Here is an 18,911-nt window from a genome sequence, read left to right as displayed (position 1 = left end):
CTATTCCTGAATATTCCATACTCCCTACAAGAGATGAGATCCAGTTATTTACATCTTGATACACATCACACCACCCAGCCCTTCTCAAATTTCAGACTGTGTATTTCAAACTCTGATTTATCACAGACTAATTTGCTACTGTTCTCACTCTCTTTTTCTTACCATAAGTCTACATAATGTAAAAGCTACCATTGTACCTCCTTTAAATGGGTAAAATCATGCCTCTCTAGAGCAATAAACACCCCTTGGTTTTGTATCCTCTTATTTATTGCACACAAGATTAGCCTCAGACTTCTACTAATTTTTGATGCCACCAAGTACAATTCAGTGAATGTTGCCTCTACTTTTAAAATTTAGCTGCCTTACATTCAGCATTTTAAAACTGTATAAATGTTTGTACATGTAATCCATACTTTTCAGTGACGCTGAGTAGCTAAAATTCAGCCACTTACATAATAAAGGGGCCTAACTTCATGTAGTTAAACTGAAAGAAACAAAAAGAACCAGAACAAAATTCTCAGTGAGTGGTGCCAGCACATTACAAATAGAACCATTGTACCCTTGCAGCCCCTTTAATTGCACACTTGTCTCTGATTTTTATAAAGCTCCTGCAAGTATAACCTGTAAAAACATTTGTCAAACGAGAAAACGAAATATTAGAGTTGAAAAATTGTATTGACCTGTACGTACACTTCTTGATGCAACTAAGTGCATGGGAATTCTTATCCCAGTTCTCAAGCCATCAGATCAAACAGCTTCCGTGACAAATGCTTGTTATTCACTTTACACTCCAATCAATGTATAAATCAGCAGCAGTCCTTCCCAAAACCACTTTTTACATACTTTATCTCCCTTACAAGCAGTGAATCACCACAGATCTCTCCTGATATTGTTTGCTTATTCAGTCATCACCTAACGATACCAAATGAAGTTGGTGCTTCATCAAGCAAATGTCCCTGTCCCAAGGATCTCGCAGTCTTAGACGCTTAAAATCAAAACCTCAAACACCTTTGATATGGTCACTGGGGATAAGAAACTAGAAAGAGTTGATGAGAATAAAAACCCACAGCAGACTGTATGTTAAACACAACTTAGTCATTCCTAAATGCTTACACAAAGGCATTACACTGTGAAGTGAGCGTGTCGCTCCTTTGTCTGCAAAGGTTCCACAGAGTGCTTATAAAGGCGTTCCACATCTGATTTGCTTATCTGCTGCCATCGCAGGGAGAAAACTATTTCTTATCAGAGTGACAACAACTTTGTGTTAGGCCACACACAGATACTGATGTTTAGCTGTTTAGACAATCAGCTATTCTTCACCTCTTCCAGGAAAAACAAGCAGCTGGACCTTTCACTTTTTTCCAAATATTATTTTGGAGTAGTTTGCATAACATTACTACCATTAATGTACCAGCCTGAAACCGCCTGCTGTAGAGTAACACTCTGATTCCCAGACAGAAAAAAAAAAAATTGAAAAAAGAATAAAAAACGGAGCAAGTTCCAGCAAGAGATACTAGTAAGGTTAAGAAAGTGATTGCTCCATAGATCATTACTAAAACCACAAAATACCTAAGGAATGATGGGTGAAGGAGTCCGAAGAGAAAGAAGAGAAAGGACAACTGTCTTGCATCTGCAGAATTATCATCATCATGCTTTATACAACCCTACATCTCAATAATTTTTCCCTCTGTCTGCAAGCCTTTAAGGACTTGGAGCTAACAGTAACTAATAGCTGGGGCTCCAGAAATGCTTTTGGATACTCCATGATAAACTATCCTAGGAAAAAGTTACCATAGGTAACTTAAACGTATTTTAAATGCATGATCTGGCTGTACAGCCACATCGTTATCATGATAACTTCAACTCGTTTTATTTTCATGGCCCCTGCCGTTTGTCAAATTGCAAGTCACTGCGTTGTATCTAGAATTTAAACAAAAGAAAACAAAAACTTCAGGGTAAATATTTCTACCTGTTCAGTAAAATGACTCCTAATGTTTTGTGCATGGACAAATTGCAAAACTGTATAGAAATCAGGAGCAAAATTATAAAAGATTACATCTGAAGCACTTAGATCGATGATAGATTAAAAGAACCATTTGAACAGAAAATCACGAATGCCACTGCAGAGTGAAAGTCAATGATTGACATGATAGACAAGATTAGACAGTAAAAGAGCAAAGCAGCGAATGAAATCAACAGACGAAATTGTGAAATTTCCTTTGCTTGAGGAGTTAAAAATCACAAAGCAGGACAAAGACTGCTAACATTGAGCCTGCAGAGTAGTTGGGCTGTCTTTATGAGTTTTCCAAACATCAAGGAGAAAGCAAAACGAGAAACGCTAATGCAACTTTATTTTGACTTGTACTGTAAGTACTTAAGAGTACAAGTTTACTTTTATTAATCTAGTAAACTGTGGCAATTAATTAGATATCAATTTCCTTTAAATATTACATAGAGGACTGGCAAAGTAATCGCAAACACAGCGCATGTGATTGCAGTGCTGTAAATAGAATTTCTCTTGATTTGTATTTCCAGTCTCCGCTCAGTATCACACAACTCCAAAATTACATCTCTCACAGCAGAAGCCTGGCCTTTACTCTCCACTGAAGGCCTTGGCATCACTCTTTCCATAGGTCTAGAATGAACAGCAAGTTTAACACCCTGCACCTCAGAAATCATTTGCGCTACACTTTCCTGCAAACTGCTAAACTGCTGCTGTAAACTCCCTAGACATGAACTGACTTGTTTAGTGTAGTTTAGCTGTTCGTTTAAAGGAATTAAAAGAGAATCTAGTTTTATGGAGTCATTCCTGTTTTGTCCACTTAATACAATGCCTTCTTTTATTTCCTGTGATGTCCTTGTTTGAAGCAGATTTTTCAGGTCTGTTATGACCTCACTGAGATCCTTCTGCTGTAAGTAATGACTGGAAGCCTGTTCTTTGATGGCTTCTTGAAGATTTATTGGGCCCTTCTGTGCTTCAAGCACCAAGACTTTTAGTTCTTGCAGCCTTACTCGATTAACATAGGTGGAACCAAGAACACCTATAATGGCTCCCAGTACAGAACCAATAATAGACCAGTTCTTTGTTTTTTCAGCTCTTGTTCGCTCTTTCTCATGGCTTTCCCTTACAGCTGCAGAGAAGAGGGAAAATTTTTCTCTCTCAGATTCTTCTGCATTTAAATACGTGGCTCGGTACCTCTTCTCTTCCTGCAAGAAATATAGTGATTTGAAGGAGAAGGTATAACGTAAAGCTATAAAGTCTATACCAAAAAAAAAAAACCAAAACCACCCAACCCCCTCAAAGCCCCAGTGCAGCTGAAGGAATGGAATGCAGAACATCCATTAATTCTGTTTCAGAAATTTTCCTTTTAATGTGGGATTTTCTTAATTAATCCTAATTAAGTCAATGAGACATCATTTTAAATCAAAACTGAGACATGGAAAAGATCATCAAGAATTACAATTGAAGATCCTCTATGTGACAATCTGTCCCATGCTGATGATGGAAAAGGAGTACGAGTGGGGAGAGTCTCTCTGTCTCCCTGCAATGATCACTTCTTTGGCCCTGCTTATTTCTCCAAACACTACTTTTACCACACTTCTTCCTTTCAGTAATACACCCCTTAAATGGAAACTAAACAGGACTGGAAAGGATGTCTCCGATAGGTTCATCTCCTGAACATATATACTTCTTATTCCTCTGCCTTCTCTTTCTTAGCCTGCTCACAGACAAATGTCTTCCCTTTCTCCCCTCTCATTGGCTTCAGCACGGCAATTCCTTTTGTAAGCCATTTTTCATTGTTCTCCTGCAGTAAAATTCCACTGGTTTAGCAAACAAATCACTGGTTTTGGTAGTGCTGAGCCTGTCTGTCAGCTAACTGCATCTCCCAGAATTATTCTCATTCTCCCAAGCATGTATTTCTTTTGTAAGATGGCACCACCACCTTACAGACAGCAGTGACTTGAGTTTTACCTTTCTTCATAATCACATAAAGCTCTCATGTTCTTTAAGTCACATCCACACAGAGCTGGTTCTTTATTTAGACAACCACAGCTCTCTAGTGCTTTCCTGATGTTCCATCCACTGATCCAGGAGCACAATTTAAGCTCGGGCACTGGTACCCACTCCTTGCCTGAGCTTTGCCATAGGCGTAGCTGCTTCCATGCCTGTTCACTGCTGTTCTGCAGTTTCATTTGGATTTCCTGGATTGATTTCGGCTGCTATTTGTCTTTATCTCTGATTGAAGGGCTGTATTAAAACACATTCCTGTTGCCAGCCTTGCTTGGTTCATCCTGCTGATGTGCTGTAGGACTGTGTCCTGTTGGTGAGGTTTCTGCCCCAGCCTGCACTGTAGTCAACCCCATCTTCTTGCTTGCGCTCCCTCATGGAGCAGCTTCCTTCTTGCTGCTCTCTGACAAGTTCTTTAACGAATTGCCTGAGTGTTGCAGCCACGCAGAAGGCAGCTGAGAGAGTTTTCAGGGATTAACAGCCAGAAAGGATTTTCTCTCATCACATGGAAGGTGAATTCATTGAATCCCAGATTTTTTGTGACTACTTATCTACAGGTCACCACTCCACAGTTTAGGCTCCCTATCTTCAGCTTTTCTTCTCCAAATTTACTGTCTGTTTTAGCATTAACATATACAATTTGCATAGCAGATCAAACAATCTATAATAATTAACTAAACTATATATCATTAGAAATTGACTTTAGAACTGAACTGCATCTGCAAAACCAGCCACAAGTGATGGAAGCAAAGCATTGTGTTTTCATTGTATTTGTCACTGTTCAAATACCAACAAATTACCTGCAGCAACCTGTGTTCCAGTGTAGCCAGCTCCAAGTACTGGGTGTCATCCCGAGAGACCCTGTCTAAGCGGTCCCGAATTTCCTTCAGTTTAATCTGTTGGGCTTCTACGTTTTCACGAGCCTCTCGTACTATCCCTCGAGCTATCATAAAAACCTTTTCAGCCTGAGAAGGAAGAGCATTTAATACTTTTAGGAACTCTTACCAGACAGATCTAAATCACTAATTATATGCATCTTTGGGGACACCACCCCTAAACAAGACTCCATGTCACTCTAAAAGATAAGCTTCTCATGCACAGACAAGAACACATTCATAGAATCTACATAGACAAAGTAGAAAAAAAGACACAATTCTCCTTGGAGACACCTTTTTGCCTCACATCCAGTGTTTGTACTTCATACAGCTTAACTCTTAATTTTTAAGTTTCCACACTATCTCCACATTTACCTCTGTGACTTTTCCCTGAGCCTCTCGAACTTCATTAATCCCAACAAATTCTTCATATCTGTCCCACCAGCTCTTGCAGGTTGCAGATATTTTTTGAAGGGAGTTTTTTCCCATGACGGTTCCAGCTTCCGTCAGCCGACTGAAAACACCCACGGCCATTTCTATCGCAGATTTGGCTTCAGGTCTCTTAGGTGCTGATGAGCAATAAGTCCGCACTATGTGTACATTCATTTTTGGACTCCACTTTATCAACAAATGGTGATACTGCAGACCACAGGACACCGAGGACACACTTGATTTGTATTTCATTGGCCCCATGTCTTGAATTTAATCACTAGATGTGCTACAAGGATGAATAAAAAGAAAAGTTACTGAAGTGCAGCTGATTAATACATCTTAAAAATATACGTGTACCAAAACCAATAAACTTCAAGAATGGCTGAACCATCACTATTTTTACACCATTACTTACATAGACAATTTGCCACAATTTTCAACAATGGGCAGTTCATCTGCTGTTAGTAACTACTTCGCCCATGCTTCTTGATTACTGGCTCACTCGCGGTGTGAATAGTGAGCATGTGCAGATCCAGAACCAGCAGGAATAGCTTCAGAGTAATTTAATGCTTCAGTGCAGCAGTGGCTGCCATATGAAGTTTTGCCTTCTACTTTCACACTCGAACTTGGGGTATCATATCACAGGTACTAACAGTTCTGCAAAAGAATAGAAAAGGGTAAAAGACAGAGAGGGGAAAAAAAACTTTGATAAGAAAAGAAGTGGGGCTTGATCATTCCCTTTATCTTACACTCCAGAGATACACAAAGGACAGAGAGAAAACACAGAAGTGCTGAACTGAACACAAATGTTCTCATTAGACTGTCAACAGAAGAAAAACATAAGGAAGAGTCATAAGATCAGAAAAATACCACAGTGAACACACAGCCAGGGATGCATTTTAAAATAAGCTTAAAACTCTTGCTTACACGGCCATAGCAGACTGAGAATTATGGTTTACTGTTTATTGATTTGTAAATAAGATCTTAATTTTCGACTGAGCAAGTGCTTCTAAAAACTTTTAAGAGGAAAAGTTTAAATAAGGTTTTATATGAAGGTTGAGTGCAACTACATTAGGTTTTCACTAATGTAATAGAAAAGCATGAATTATTAAGAATGCTTGAGAGTTGCTGCACCATCGTAAAAAATTGTTTTAATACCATTTTCCACGTGCATTTTAGGTGGTAAAGGCATCGCATAAGTGCAAATATAGGCATCTCCACAAGAAAGGATTCTTTCTACTGGAAGGCATTTTTGATCAGCTTTCAGGAACACCAGAGGTTCATTCCCTGGCATGTATATCCTACCAAACAGTGATAACACCAACGAGCACCATGAAAATCTCAGCGGTTGCTTTCCATGCACAATAGCACGGTAGATCAGAACGACAGGAGCATGGAAACATAGCTAGTTCCCTCTCCTTCTAGCACCACTCATGTTTTACCATTACAACATCTACTCTATGTTGCAGGCCACGCACTAAACCCTCAACTTCACCTGTTCTAGACTGCAAGATTCCCGTGTTTTCACTGCCCTGCTACAGAAAGACTTTAAAAAAATACTCAGGCTATTTGAACAGTATAGCAAAAAGAGAGAGAAAATTGAGCTTTTTAGAAGAATTTCTATGCAGGCAGTTGCAAGCAGACTGCAAAGACAATCTCAGTCTGAGCCAACAGGACCTAAACCAGTTATGAGAGCTTCCCCCGAGATAACATGCCGGGTCCCTCTCTTGCTTCTCTCTTGGTTTGAATTTCCTCTGCCCGCATTCACCACCAAAAGTTCTTCCAAATGTTTTACACCCCCGCTGCTGCAAACCCTAAACACTGCTGGCCAATAACACTGGTTATATGGGTCTTCTAACACTGTAGCAGCCTCTTCTCACCGTTAAGGAGGCGAAAAGCCTCTTTCACCGCTGACCCTCAGCTGCCAGAGGGGCCCTTGCACAGCAGGCAGGGAATCATAGAATCACTTGTCTGGAAAAGACCTTTGAGATCATCGAATCCAGCTGTACCTGTCCACCACTAAATCATATCCCTAAGCACCTCATTCACCCATCTTTTAAACAGCTCCAGGGATGGTGACTCAATCCCCTCCCTGGGCAATCTCTTCAGTGCCCAATAACCTTTTCGGTGACATTTTTTTTCTCAATGTCCAATCGGAACCTCCCCCGGCACAGCTTGAGGCCATTCCCTCTCGTCCCATCGCTGTCACTTGGGCGAAGAGACCAGCACCCACCTCTCTACACCCTCCTTCCAGGCAGCTGCAGACAGCGATGAGGTCTCAGCCTCCTTTTCTCCAGGTTAAACACCCCCCTTCCTTCAGCCGCCTCTCCCAAGGCCTGTTCTCCAGACCCAGCTCCCAGCCCACCTCCGGCCGCCAACCGCACGGGCCGAGCTCCGCCCGGCGAACCCGCGGGAGGGAGGGGCGCGTCCCCACCGCGCTCTCTAGGGGCAGCGCCGAGCTCCCCGCGCGTCGTAGGCTAAGCCACACCGGACCGGGCCGCCCCGTAACCACCGGCCCCGGCAGCACCTTCTACCTGACCGGGGCGACAGCGGAAGAGCTACACCGGCCGGGCGGAAGTATCGCCGGAAGTGCCGGAAGGGACGCCGGAAGCGCTCCCTCGGCCGCCCGGCACCGGGCGGAAGCGACACCGGAAGCGGTGCTGAAAGCGCTACGGCAGCCGGGCGGGAGCGGTGCGGCGGAGCGGGCACCATGTCGGGCCGAGAGGGTAAGGCCGGCCGCGGGGCTCCCGCCGCCGCCCTCTGCGCCGCTTCCCTCCTTCACGGTCTTTTCTGTCTTTGCAGGCGGCAAGAAGAAGCCGCTGAAGCAGCCGAAGAAGCAGTCGAAGGACCTGGACGAGGTAGGGCGACGGGCGAGCCCCGCGGTGTCTGCGGCACCGGGCAGGCACCGCTGGGCCCCGGCCGCGCTGTGGCGGGGCTGCTGCCCACCCTCGCGCTGCCCCGCGTTCGTGGAGTATCGCGTTTGGCAAGTGCCGCTCCGACGGGGGGAGGCACGGCCGTTCGGGGCCTGGAGGCGATGGGCTGCTGCCCGCGGCACCGGCTTCCCGGTGTGCGCCCCTGGCAAAGGCGGCCGTGCTGGCTAAGGAGGAGCGCGGTGCCACGGGGAAGGCTGGAATGCGCTCGCCAAAGCAACAGGCTGCGGTGGGACGCCTGACAAAGTGACAGGTTGCAGGAACCTGGGACAGAACGCAGAACCCGGGGATTACTCAGTAGTGAAAATAAATCAGGTAGTGGTGAATCTCGTGTTAGTGATAATTAAACACAGAAGCTTAGAGTATGGGTGTAAGTTCTTATTTCTGAGGATCGTGGAGTATGGGTGAGACACCAGTGACTGGGGAAAAAGAAATCCCAAACTATGCCTCTGGAAAAGGGAAAAAGCCCTGCAGCTTTCTAAATAAGCGTTATTGTTCAAGAAACAGTAGAACTGGTTAAGTGCTTACAAAGATCCAAGTTATAGTAATGTGAAAATTAATAGCCAGTATTGATTTTATTACAGCTGTGGGAAACAAAAGCAGTTCTGTTCTATAGCAGGGCAGCGTTCTGTGTGTGAGGAGAAAACGAAGAGAGATGAGGTTCTTGGCATAAGCTCATGTTATGTTCTCAAATGCAAGGCAGGAATGGGACCTCGAAGGTGATGGAATGTTACTGAGATGCAACACTTTAAAGGCAGTTTCTAACACCTTAGTGTCTGACAGCAAGGACAGATTGAATGGGGCTTTGCAAAATTTTGTATTTTATCAGAGTCTAAGCAAGATTTTGATAAGTGCCATGGTTGGCTGACTAACAGCATGGCTTTTTCCTTTGGTAAAACAATCTGGAGGGGCCACAGACTGTTGGAGGACAGGACTAATGGTTGAAGGAATCTTAACAAATTGGAGAAATTTTTTTAAAAAGGATTAATTTAATTAACTTTGTATGCTAAGTCCTTTTCTTTGAGAAGACTAATCAACTTATAAAATACAAGGAGAATGGCTAAACTGCAGGTCCCCCTGAAGGATTTGAGACTGAGGTTGTACACTGAACGTGAACCTGCAAAATCGGGTGTTGCAAAAGAAGAAAATTCTAGATGTGTAAACAAAATCGTGTTGTCAAATGTGATGTTGTAGTATGTATTTCCTCTCAGCGCTGCGATGCTGCAGGCACATGGGGGCAACACATTGCAAGGAAAAGACCCAGAGAAATGGTTAAGTGGAAGTGATTGATTTATTAGGAAAGGCATATTAGTCTACAGGAAAAAAGATTAGAAAACCTGGAGAGAGAAATAGACTTCTATTCTGTGTAGGATAGGTAGGGAAAGCAACAGGCTTACATTGCAGCAAAGGAAGCTTTAACTTAAAGAAGAGGGAAACTTTCCAGTTATAAAGGTAGTTGAGCCATGGGCTGGACAGATAAAGAATATATAGAATCGCAGGTGTCAAGGTCCTCAGTTCAGTTATCCCGAAATCCTGACTACCAGGAAAAAGACGATGGTCCCTTTCAGCCTTGATGCCTAGGAAGAATATGTCTAATGGATAGAGTATGTCTGAGCTCCCTCGAGTTCTGGAGGCTGTTGTAGCAGGGATCCTCGCCTGTCCAATTTGTCTGCAGTCTCATTACATTTCTTGGAACTAATACAGCTGTATTAAACCCATCAAAACCAGTGACATATGCATGGAAGAAATTTTTAAATTAGGAAGAAATTTTTAAATTAGAGCTTTTTTTTTTTTTTAGGTAAAAGCAACTTTTGTTTCTTAGATGTCAAGTAACCCCAGTTTTGTTATCAGCCAACACTCACGTGCTAGGCTCCCAGTATCACTGGTGGCATATTAATGAATGGATTTGGTGGAAACATTGATAATTCAGAGGGCAGAATGGGATTATGCCATTGGAAATTATACTTGCTTAATTTCGGAAAGACTGAACACATAAATTTCAAGTTTAGTCACCGTGTTCTAGTACAGCAAAAATGCCTTTGTCATAGGTTCTGCAAGGTTTTGCATCAGTTCAGACAGGTTTTTATTATTGTTAGAACATTACATTTGTTTCTCATTGCTTGTCAGTTGTTGTTGAACTTTTGTGGTGAGGAGATGTTAATAAACACTGTTGTTCTTTTCTTTAGACAGATCTGGCATTTAAACAAAAGCAGAAGGAGGAGCAAAAGAAACTTGAGGAGATGAAAGCAAAGGCTGCTGGAAAAGGGCCCCTCAGTAAGTGAGGTGCCATACTGATAGGGAAAATGGAGGGCTTGCTGGCTTCAAAAATTTAATGTTTTTGCTTGACAAACATAAAAAAGCAGAGACCTCTAGGTTATTTACATACACCAGTAAGTGAGTGGCAGGTGCAGGTGATAAGTAACAAATAGAGGTTAATTTTCTTTTTTTTTTTTTGTTCTTTCACTATGCAATTTCATTCCTGAATTACTGATGCAGGTTCTGGTTTAGCAGGTGTAACAGCATGTCTGGCACGCTAACCTATTCTGGTGGGATGCTGCAGAGATGTTTCTACTCTTGCTGTAGAATACCATCCTTTCCAGATATCTTATGCGTAGGCTTTGCCACAATCTTGAAAGTTTAATAAATACGGTACTTGTTCCTTTAGAGGATGAATTTCTTCAAGAACAGTAGGTTCCTGGCAGAAAAAATAAGTGATTTGAAACAAGTCTGGCTTCATCCTTTTTGCCTAAGTGACTGTGAAGTACGCTGTGTAACAGAAGGATGTTTGCAGAGTGTGTTGATGGAGCATTGAACCCCGTCTTTGTCTCAAATAATGACCATAGGAGATGGTGTGCATTTGCCTCACATTCCTCCAGCGTTTGTGGTGATCGGATTGGAGGTTAAAGGGTGCACCCTGCCTATCCCCTCTAGATGTTTTGACCTGTGGTCGATGGATGTGACTAATCGCTTCTATTCTACAAAGACTGTTAAACTTTACACTTCCTATCCTTTATGAAGCTTTCAGCCTCAAAAGGTCTCAGAAAGACTCCAGACATCCTGTAGCAGCTTAGTTTCTCTCACAACCTTTTCTATGGAATCTTGGCAAATGCTGTTTGAAAATATGAATACCCCTGGATTCGCTGTGTCCATGCACTTAATGATAAATTTGGACTTCCAGCAGGGAAGCAAGGAAGGATTTACTATTTACAGGAGTCTTGTTAGCTTTCACAAGACTGTCTATCCATCTGCTTTATTACAGACTCTTACCTGCTTGGAGATGAAGGTCACACTTGTTGGTCTCTCGTTCCCCAGTTCTTTACAGAACCCCTCTGTGTCTGGGAACTATGCTGGCAGTCTGCAAGTCCTCTGACACTGTGGCTCTAATGATACGTTTCAAATCTTAGCAGTTCTGCATTTTCACATTAGGGCTTGTCGCTGCTCTTGGAGGGAGTGCCATCCAGTCCAACAGACTTGTGATATTTCTTGTTTATTTATCTCAAACTGATCTTGCCCCTCTACAAAAAACATGCTGAGTGTGGGACTCGGAACATCTTTGGTATTACAGACCAATGCAAAACAATTCACTGAGCCTCTCCTCTGTGTCCTTATCATCCTAAACTTGTTCTGCATAGGGTGCTTCAGCTTACAGATTTCTTCATCATTCTTTCCTGCTATTATCCTGGCATGTAGTGATTAGACTAGGGGGAATGGTTTTAAATTGGAGAGGGGCAGATTTAGTTAGACTAGACATGAGGAGGAATTTATTCATGATGAGAATGGTGAGGCACTGGCGCAGGTTGCCCAGAGGAGTTGCGGCTGCCTCATCTCTGGACGTGTTCAAGGCCAGGTTGGATGGGGCCTTGGGCAGCCTGATCTAGTGGGGGGTGTCCCTGCTTATCACAGGGGGGTTGGAATTAGATGATCTTTACGGTCTCTTCCAACACAAACCATTCTATGATTCTATGATTACTCTGCTTTTTTCTAGACTGAATTTCAGTCATCTGGTCCTTGTCCAGTGTTTGCCAAAGCATGTAGTGATTACTGTGTTATTGTGGGAGGGCCAGGCTGTTTCTAAGGGCCTCAGCAAGGCAATCATACCACAGTGCAGTCTGTTGTTGACCATCAGCCCTTACAGCCCATCTGCTGTAGCCTTGCTTTTCTTTTGTCTTTTCCACAGGTCATACGTGCCACATGCTGTAAGAAACAGCATTTACGAAAAATGCCGCCCCCGTTGCTGTGTTAATACATTGTGTTCTTTCACCCTGATTTAGTCTGTTCAATAGCAGGGACTGCAGAGAACAGAAAGTTCCAGGGAACTGGAATTCTCGTAATTCCTGTAGCTCCTTCTGTAGAGCTTTGATCTTAGCTGGGGTCTCTGGTTGCTGTAGGGATACTGACGCTTTTATTCTCTTACTCTTGGATTTGATTTGACCAGACTGTAGTCCTGCTATATAAGAAATAAAACAGCGGAGGGTGCCCATGGAGGAACAAAGGAATTGTTTAAATGTTTAGTTTTGTTGTAGATTTATGGGGCCTTCCAGGAGAAACTTGGTTTCTAATGCTAAGTAAGTTATTCCTTCAGAATAAAGTATGTGAGATCGCAAACACAGAGGAGTTACACATGCAAAATCAATTTACCAGTGGGATCTGGGTTGTACAGGCAGTCTGGGGGGTATTCGGTTTCATGAGGAATAAGATTTGTCGCTGAGTTCTGTAATAGTTGTCTAATCAGTTGTGTTGTTTCTTTTGGCAGCCACTGGTGGAATAAAGAAGTCTGGCAAAAAGTAGGTTGACCAATCTGCAGGGTAAAGATCGAGTTACTCGATGGATCTGCAGGCTTCAAAGAGTCACCAGAACTTGCTGTCATTTGGGAAACATTGTACATTTTGTTTAGTCAGAATAAATCTTTTTTGTTAAGATGTAATATTTTCTCTTTTTATCCATAGGTTTTGGTTTAAAAATGGCATTAGTTTCATACTGGAAATGAAACGGTTACTGCAGACCACTTGCGAACTTGTGCACTAGAGTGCGTCTGCCAATTTGGCAGTCCTTGGTGAGAATAAATGGAAGCTTCTGCTCTCTTTTGAGAATGGGAGTCAGGGCCTGAGTGTTAAAACCTGCAGTTTTGATCTGGAGGCTCAGGTTTAGCAGAGGCTGTTGAAGATGTGGCTGTATCTGCATATGCTCTCTGGAGGGCTGGAAGTTTTCTCTAAACAAAAGGGTGGATGATGCTCCCATCGCCACGAGAGTAGTCACCTTCAGGTCCACCTCTGTCCAAAGTAATGCTCTGTTTCATAGTTACCATGTAGGAATGCTGCAGTGCTCTGCCCTGTGTTCCCGGTGGCTACTGGAAACACACTTGCCTGTGTCCTACAAATGGTCACCTACACCTCATTTTCCTTGGACTTCTACATCCTGACAGCTCTACAGCTGCTGTACAATGCGCACAGCAATGTCTTGGGCTGGTGGGGAGGAGGGCACAGTGCTCACAAGAGCAGGAATAGCAGGGACAGTGCACAGGGAATAGGAACTTCAAGGAAGGAATTTGATATTCCCAAGGCAGGAGTTCAGTAGGAAAGACTGTAGTGCGCTTCTTACCTGAGTGAACGGTAAGGACGGTGTGAGAAACATTTATTCACTGGTAAAATATTGAAAAGGACAAAGTCTTCGAAGCATAGATAACCAGCTACATTTTATAAGACAGATTTGTATGACGAGATAATTAAACATGCAAACCAGCTGCAGCAAAACTCAGCAATTCTCATAGTGGGATGGGGGCTGCTCCCTCTTTCAGGAAAGGTGTCTGTGACCAGCAAGGCACTTGGAATAATAGAATCACTAGGTTGGAAAAGACCTCTTGGATTGTTAAGGCCAACCATTCCTATCTGCCACTAAACCATATCCCTGAGCTCCTCATCTACCCGTCTTTTAAATACCTCCAGGGATGGTGACCCAACCCAATCCCTGGGCAGTCTCTGCCAGTTCCTGATAACCCTGTTTGTGAAAAATGTTTTCCTGATATACAGTTTGAGCCCCCCATAACGCAGCTTGAGGCCATTCCCCCTTGTCCTGTCCCCTGTCACTTGGAAGAAGAGCCCAGCTCCCTCCTCCCTGAAACCTCCTCTCAGGTAGTTGTAGGGAACAATAAGATCTCCCCTCAGCCTCCTCTTCTCCAGGCTAAACAACTCCAGCTCCCTCAGGCACTCCTCGTAAGACTTGCTGGTCATCGGGAAGAGAAACTGGATGTTTCCATATGCAACGTGTTCCTAGAGGGTTGCGGCTCGCACTTCCCGAGGTCCAGAGAGCCCCGTTCGGGCGGGGCGGGAGCCCTCGTGCCACAGAGTAGACACCCCAACCTGTCCGATCTCGGCCTCTCGCCGCCGCGCATGCGCACTGCGCCAAGGGACTGCCCAACGCGGCGGCTGCCGAAGAGGCTGCGCATGCGCACTGCGCCGCTGAATCCCGGAGGAGGCGACGCATGCGCAGAGCGCGCCGGGCGGGCCCATGCAGCTGGGCGGGAGGCGCGGAGCAGTCGGGGGGGCGGTGGATCTGAGGCAGAGGGAATGTAGCAGTTAGGTTTGGGAGAAATGGACACAAGGGGCTTGAACAAAGAGTTGGCAAGGAAGGTAGCATGAAGCAGTCATTGGACTTCAGTCCAACTTGCTTGCTACCTTCTCAGTGTGAGAAACACTCATTCACCGGTAAAATATTGAGAAGGACAAAGTCTTAAAAGCAAAGGCAATGATATATTTTACAAGTCAGTGCTGAATTGGATGCCCTTCTAAAAAAGGCATCACATCTTACAAAAGCAGTGGGTATAGAGACTAGTTTTAGACAAAGAACCATATAAATCTTCAAAGAATTATTTTTTTTTGTACTATCCAACCATGACTGGAGACTCCCTTCAAGTTACCTCTTACAAAAGCTGCATCTTCCAAGACAACTAAGCGTATTAATAAATTCTCACAGCTCGAAGACAGGTTATCTCCTAACCTAAAATAGCTACATCTTACAAGACAGATTTATATGCCAAGATAATTAAACATACAAACTAGCTGCAGTAAAACTTACCAATTAATTCTCACATCAACAAACAATAATCCTTTGGAAAAGACAGAAAATTGAGCTTCTAAGTCATAGATACCTAGAAGATCAATACAATCCTGTTTCTTAAAGTTGAGATCATAAATAGGTATCAAATCAGATCATTAACTTGGAGGTAGAATTCATTGCTCAAGACCAAATTTTGCTAATTTGGAATTCTTCTTGCTCTGAAAAGTAAAGCATTGAAGCTTCCTTCACACAAAGTCCCAGAGCTCACAGGTCTCTACAATATCTGTAAGTGAACAGTTTCTGCATACAGGCTTGTTCCCTAAACCGATTCTCTTATCTAGTTTGTAGAAGTAGGTAATCAGAGCACAGAAAAGGAGAGGAATGCCTAATTTATATCCCTTTTTTTCTGATATAGTGATGGGAGCTTGGGAATCGTCTGACTTGTTTGCCACTCAAACAGCAGGAGTACTTGCGCATGTGTCTCTATGTGCATGTACATGTTACCACACAATGAGCAAGCAAATCACAGCGAGGTGTCAGAAAAAACGAGGTCTGCAAATGTTTTTTTCCCACATCGCATCCTTATTTGATAAAGCAAGGTAGAAGATGACTGTACCTTGACTGGGTGCAGGTACTTCTCACAGCTCTGTGGGGATGCGCGCACAGCGGCCCTGAGGGTCACAGAGTCACAGAGTGACCCCGGTTGGAAAGGACCCAAAAGGATCAAGGAGTCCAGCCCCTGTCCCTGCAGAGGGTAACCCCAATGTTCACACCATGGGTCTAAGGGCATTGCCCAAACGCTTCTTGCCTATCACCAGGCTCAGCGCCATGACTGCTGCCCTGCTGGGTGCTCCACCACCCTCTGCACGGAGAACGTTTTCCTAATGTCCAACCTAACCCTCCCCTGGTGCATCTTCCTGCCATTCCCTCAGGTCCTATCATAGGTCACCAGAGAGAAAAATCATAGAATCATAGAATAATTTGTGTTGGAAGGGATCTTAAAGCCTATCCAGTTCTAACCCCCCTGTGATGGGCAGGGACATCTCCCACTAGATCAGGCTGTCCAAGGCCCCATCCAACCTGGCCTTGAACACTTCTAGGGATGGGGCAGACACAAATTCTTTGGACAACTTGTGCCAGGGCCTCACCACTGTCATTGTGAAAAAATTCCTCCTCATGTCTAGCCTAAATCTGCCCCTCTCCAGTTTATACCCATTCCCCCTCATCCTATCACTTACAAGCCTTTGTGAACAGTCCCTCCCCAGCTTTCTTGTATCGCTTTCAGGTACTGGAATCATGGAATAGTTTGGGTTGGAAGGGACCTTAAAGATCATCTAGTTTCAACCCCTTCAGATCCTGCTCCTCTTGCCCTCACTTTGGGGCAAAGCTTGCTTCCAACACATGAAATGCAGCCATAGGTAGTGTGGCCACAGCTGTGCCCACTCAGAGAGGAGTGGAAACAGCCTGCCTTGCTTTACTTACGTCAGTCATACACCAGCAGTGATGGATCCTTATCAACGCAGCCCAAGTGCATACCCATTTTCTGCTGGTGTTGGAGTAGGTAAAAGTAGGCTTTAAAATGAGGAGGGAAAGGGAATAGGAGACAACATCCTCTAGATGTGGCCAGAACACGAGAGAAATGTAACCTTGGCAGTGTGACAATAAGAAATTGTTTGGCCCAGAAATTACTAAATGAAGTGAATGAGGTTGCCAGTCACAGTGAAGTGAACGTGAAGTGGTCCGAGTAAAATAAGAGTGAAATAGATTGAATAGAAATGTGTGCTCCACAGCATGAGAGAATATGCAAAGGCGTTTCAGCCAAAAGTCAAGACAAGAGGGAAAGGGACCAAATGGCAAAGTGACAGATTGCTGCTGTGGGAGAGCTGTTCTCAATAGGCTTTAGTTTAATGTAGACATTGAACTGCCTTCCTGGCCAAGAGTCCTCCTGTGATTAATATTAGGCTATGAAAATGGAGCTGAACAAAGGAGCACTTTGATACATAATGCTATGTAATAAATGACGTCTCATTCCTTAGTGCAGCTCTAGCTCAGTGTTCAACTACTGCAAAGACAACACAGCTCCTAAATCATCTATATACATAAAACTACCCACAGTCTGAAGGGCACAGAAAAAAAATCAAAGCCCAGGAAGCAGTAGGAAATTAATGTCAATGATTAAAACAGTAGCGGAATAGATGCAGATATACTTTATAGGGAAACCTATTGAAGGATATGATTGCTGTAATGAATTCAAGGTGAGCTCTAACGTTTTAAAGTACTTTGCTCGCTCTTTAGAGTTAGTTCAACTCCAAGGAAATTATACCTCAGTCTGAATGACTTCCACATATTGATTCATATGTGGTCTTACATATGAAACTCTTCTAGCAGAAGTCAGCCATCCCAGAGAACTGGGTTTAAACTTCTGCTCTGCCACATCCTTGCTTTGTGACCTTGCCTAAGACACTCTGCATTTCAGTTTTAATCTTTCTGGAAAACAGAGACAGTGGTATTATCTTCTGTTAGAATAATATTCTGAGGCTTAATAAATAACTGTAATGTACTATGATTCTAGACCAAGAGAGGCTAAGAAAACATGAAGTACATGATCCAAAACATCCTAAAATGCCTCACTTCTATTGAAGAACTGCAGTTAATTCTGACATGCAGTCCCACATTTATGTATGTGTCTACCAGAATTGCCCAGACTCAATGACTTCATACCTTAGGCCTTTCTCACCTCTTGCTTTTACTGTTTTATCTTCAAAACATGTCCAAAAACCATCAAAGGACTTTGCCGCTCATCCCCATTACACTGGACTACAGGTACCCCTCTGGATTTTAATCCTTTGTAATCAAGTAGTAAACATTTGTAATGGGATTTTCAATGGAGCTAAATTGCTAAATTTTCAAAGGACTATATGAAGTGGGAATCCTCAGCAGATTAGAGCTGCTTTCCCCTGAAAAATAACATCGACATTTCTTACCTTTAACGTTCAGATTGCTTCAAATTCCACAGGACCACACAGAGCCTTTTCCTGGCTAAGAGACATCTTATGAAGAGCTAAATCAGGAAGCTCCTGTGCTGTGGTTGTTGGCAAGAATAGGCTTTGGTCTCCACCTTTGACGTTCCAAAACTTGAGGGGCTGCACGTCACAAGGACCCAGGCATGCCCTCAAGTCAGCTCTGTGATACAGAGTACTACATGCCTGTTCCTGCACACTAGAAGTACAGTGTCTGGCAAGCTCCAAAACACTCTGGGGAGTTTCTCATGCTTTTACGTTCCAGTTGATCCTTCCTTCCACAGCTGCCTTAAAAAAACCACAAAATCAGAGAGAGGGTCACAATATGACCCAAAGACAATTTGAGCACAGAGGTCCTGGGTCTAACTCTGCATAGACTAGTGATTCTCTGGTGGCCTTTAGCAGCTCCAGCAATCTCCATCTTCCGTCTCCCTTTTCTCCAGACTGTCATGGTATCATTTGGACATTAGAGTGGTTTCTAAGTTGTGACCTTTCAAAGATATAAAATACATGTTATTTTTTAAATTTTTGTTTTTCAATTTTTTTCAAGTAGAAGAATCTCTCAGTCACTCTGATCTTATTTGCAGGAACC

General features: G+C 43.4%; 1 protein-coding gene across 3 annotated transcripts; it reads right to left on the bottom strand.

Moving 5' to 3' along the window:
• Nucleotides 1-7,882, bottom strand: CCDC51 (coiled-coil domain containing 51). 3 transcript variants are annotated; one of them, XM_009565852.2, is made up of 5 exons: nucleotides 7,550-7,882; nucleotides 5,732-5,973; nucleotides 5,260-5,602; nucleotides 4,810-4,974; nucleotides 1-3,207 (listed from the first exon to the last, which is right to left on the bottom strand). In XM_009565852.2, the coding sequence occupies exons 3-5, from the start codon at nucleotides 5,575-5,577 to the stop codon at nucleotides 2,431-2,433; spliced, it is 1,260 nt and encodes a 419-aa protein (XP_009564147.2). In that variant the 5' UTR covers nucleotides 5,578-5,602; nucleotides 5,732-5,973; nucleotides 7,550-7,882; the 3' UTR covers nucleotides 1-2,430. The 3 variants fall into 3 exon arrangements, with proteins under 3 accessions (XP_009564147.2, XP_053932772.1, XP_053932773.1); XM_054076797.1 differs by having other exon boundaries at nucleotides 7,682-7,821; XM_054076798.1 differs by lacking the exon at nucleotides 7,550-7,882 and adding an exon at nucleotides 7,197-7,283.
• Nucleotides 7,883-18,911: the final 11,029 nt, after the last annotated feature.

This window comes from Cuculus canorus, chromosome 11, assembly GCF_017976375.1.
Source record: "Cuculus canorus isolate bCucCan1 chromosome 11, bCucCan1.pri, whole genome shotgun sequence".
Lineage (NCBI taxonomy): Eukaryota > Metazoa > Chordata > Aves > Cuculiformes > Cuculidae > Cuculus > Cuculus canorus.
Note: the sequence above shows the minus strand (reverse complement) of the source record. Positions and strands in the feature narration are given on the sequence as shown.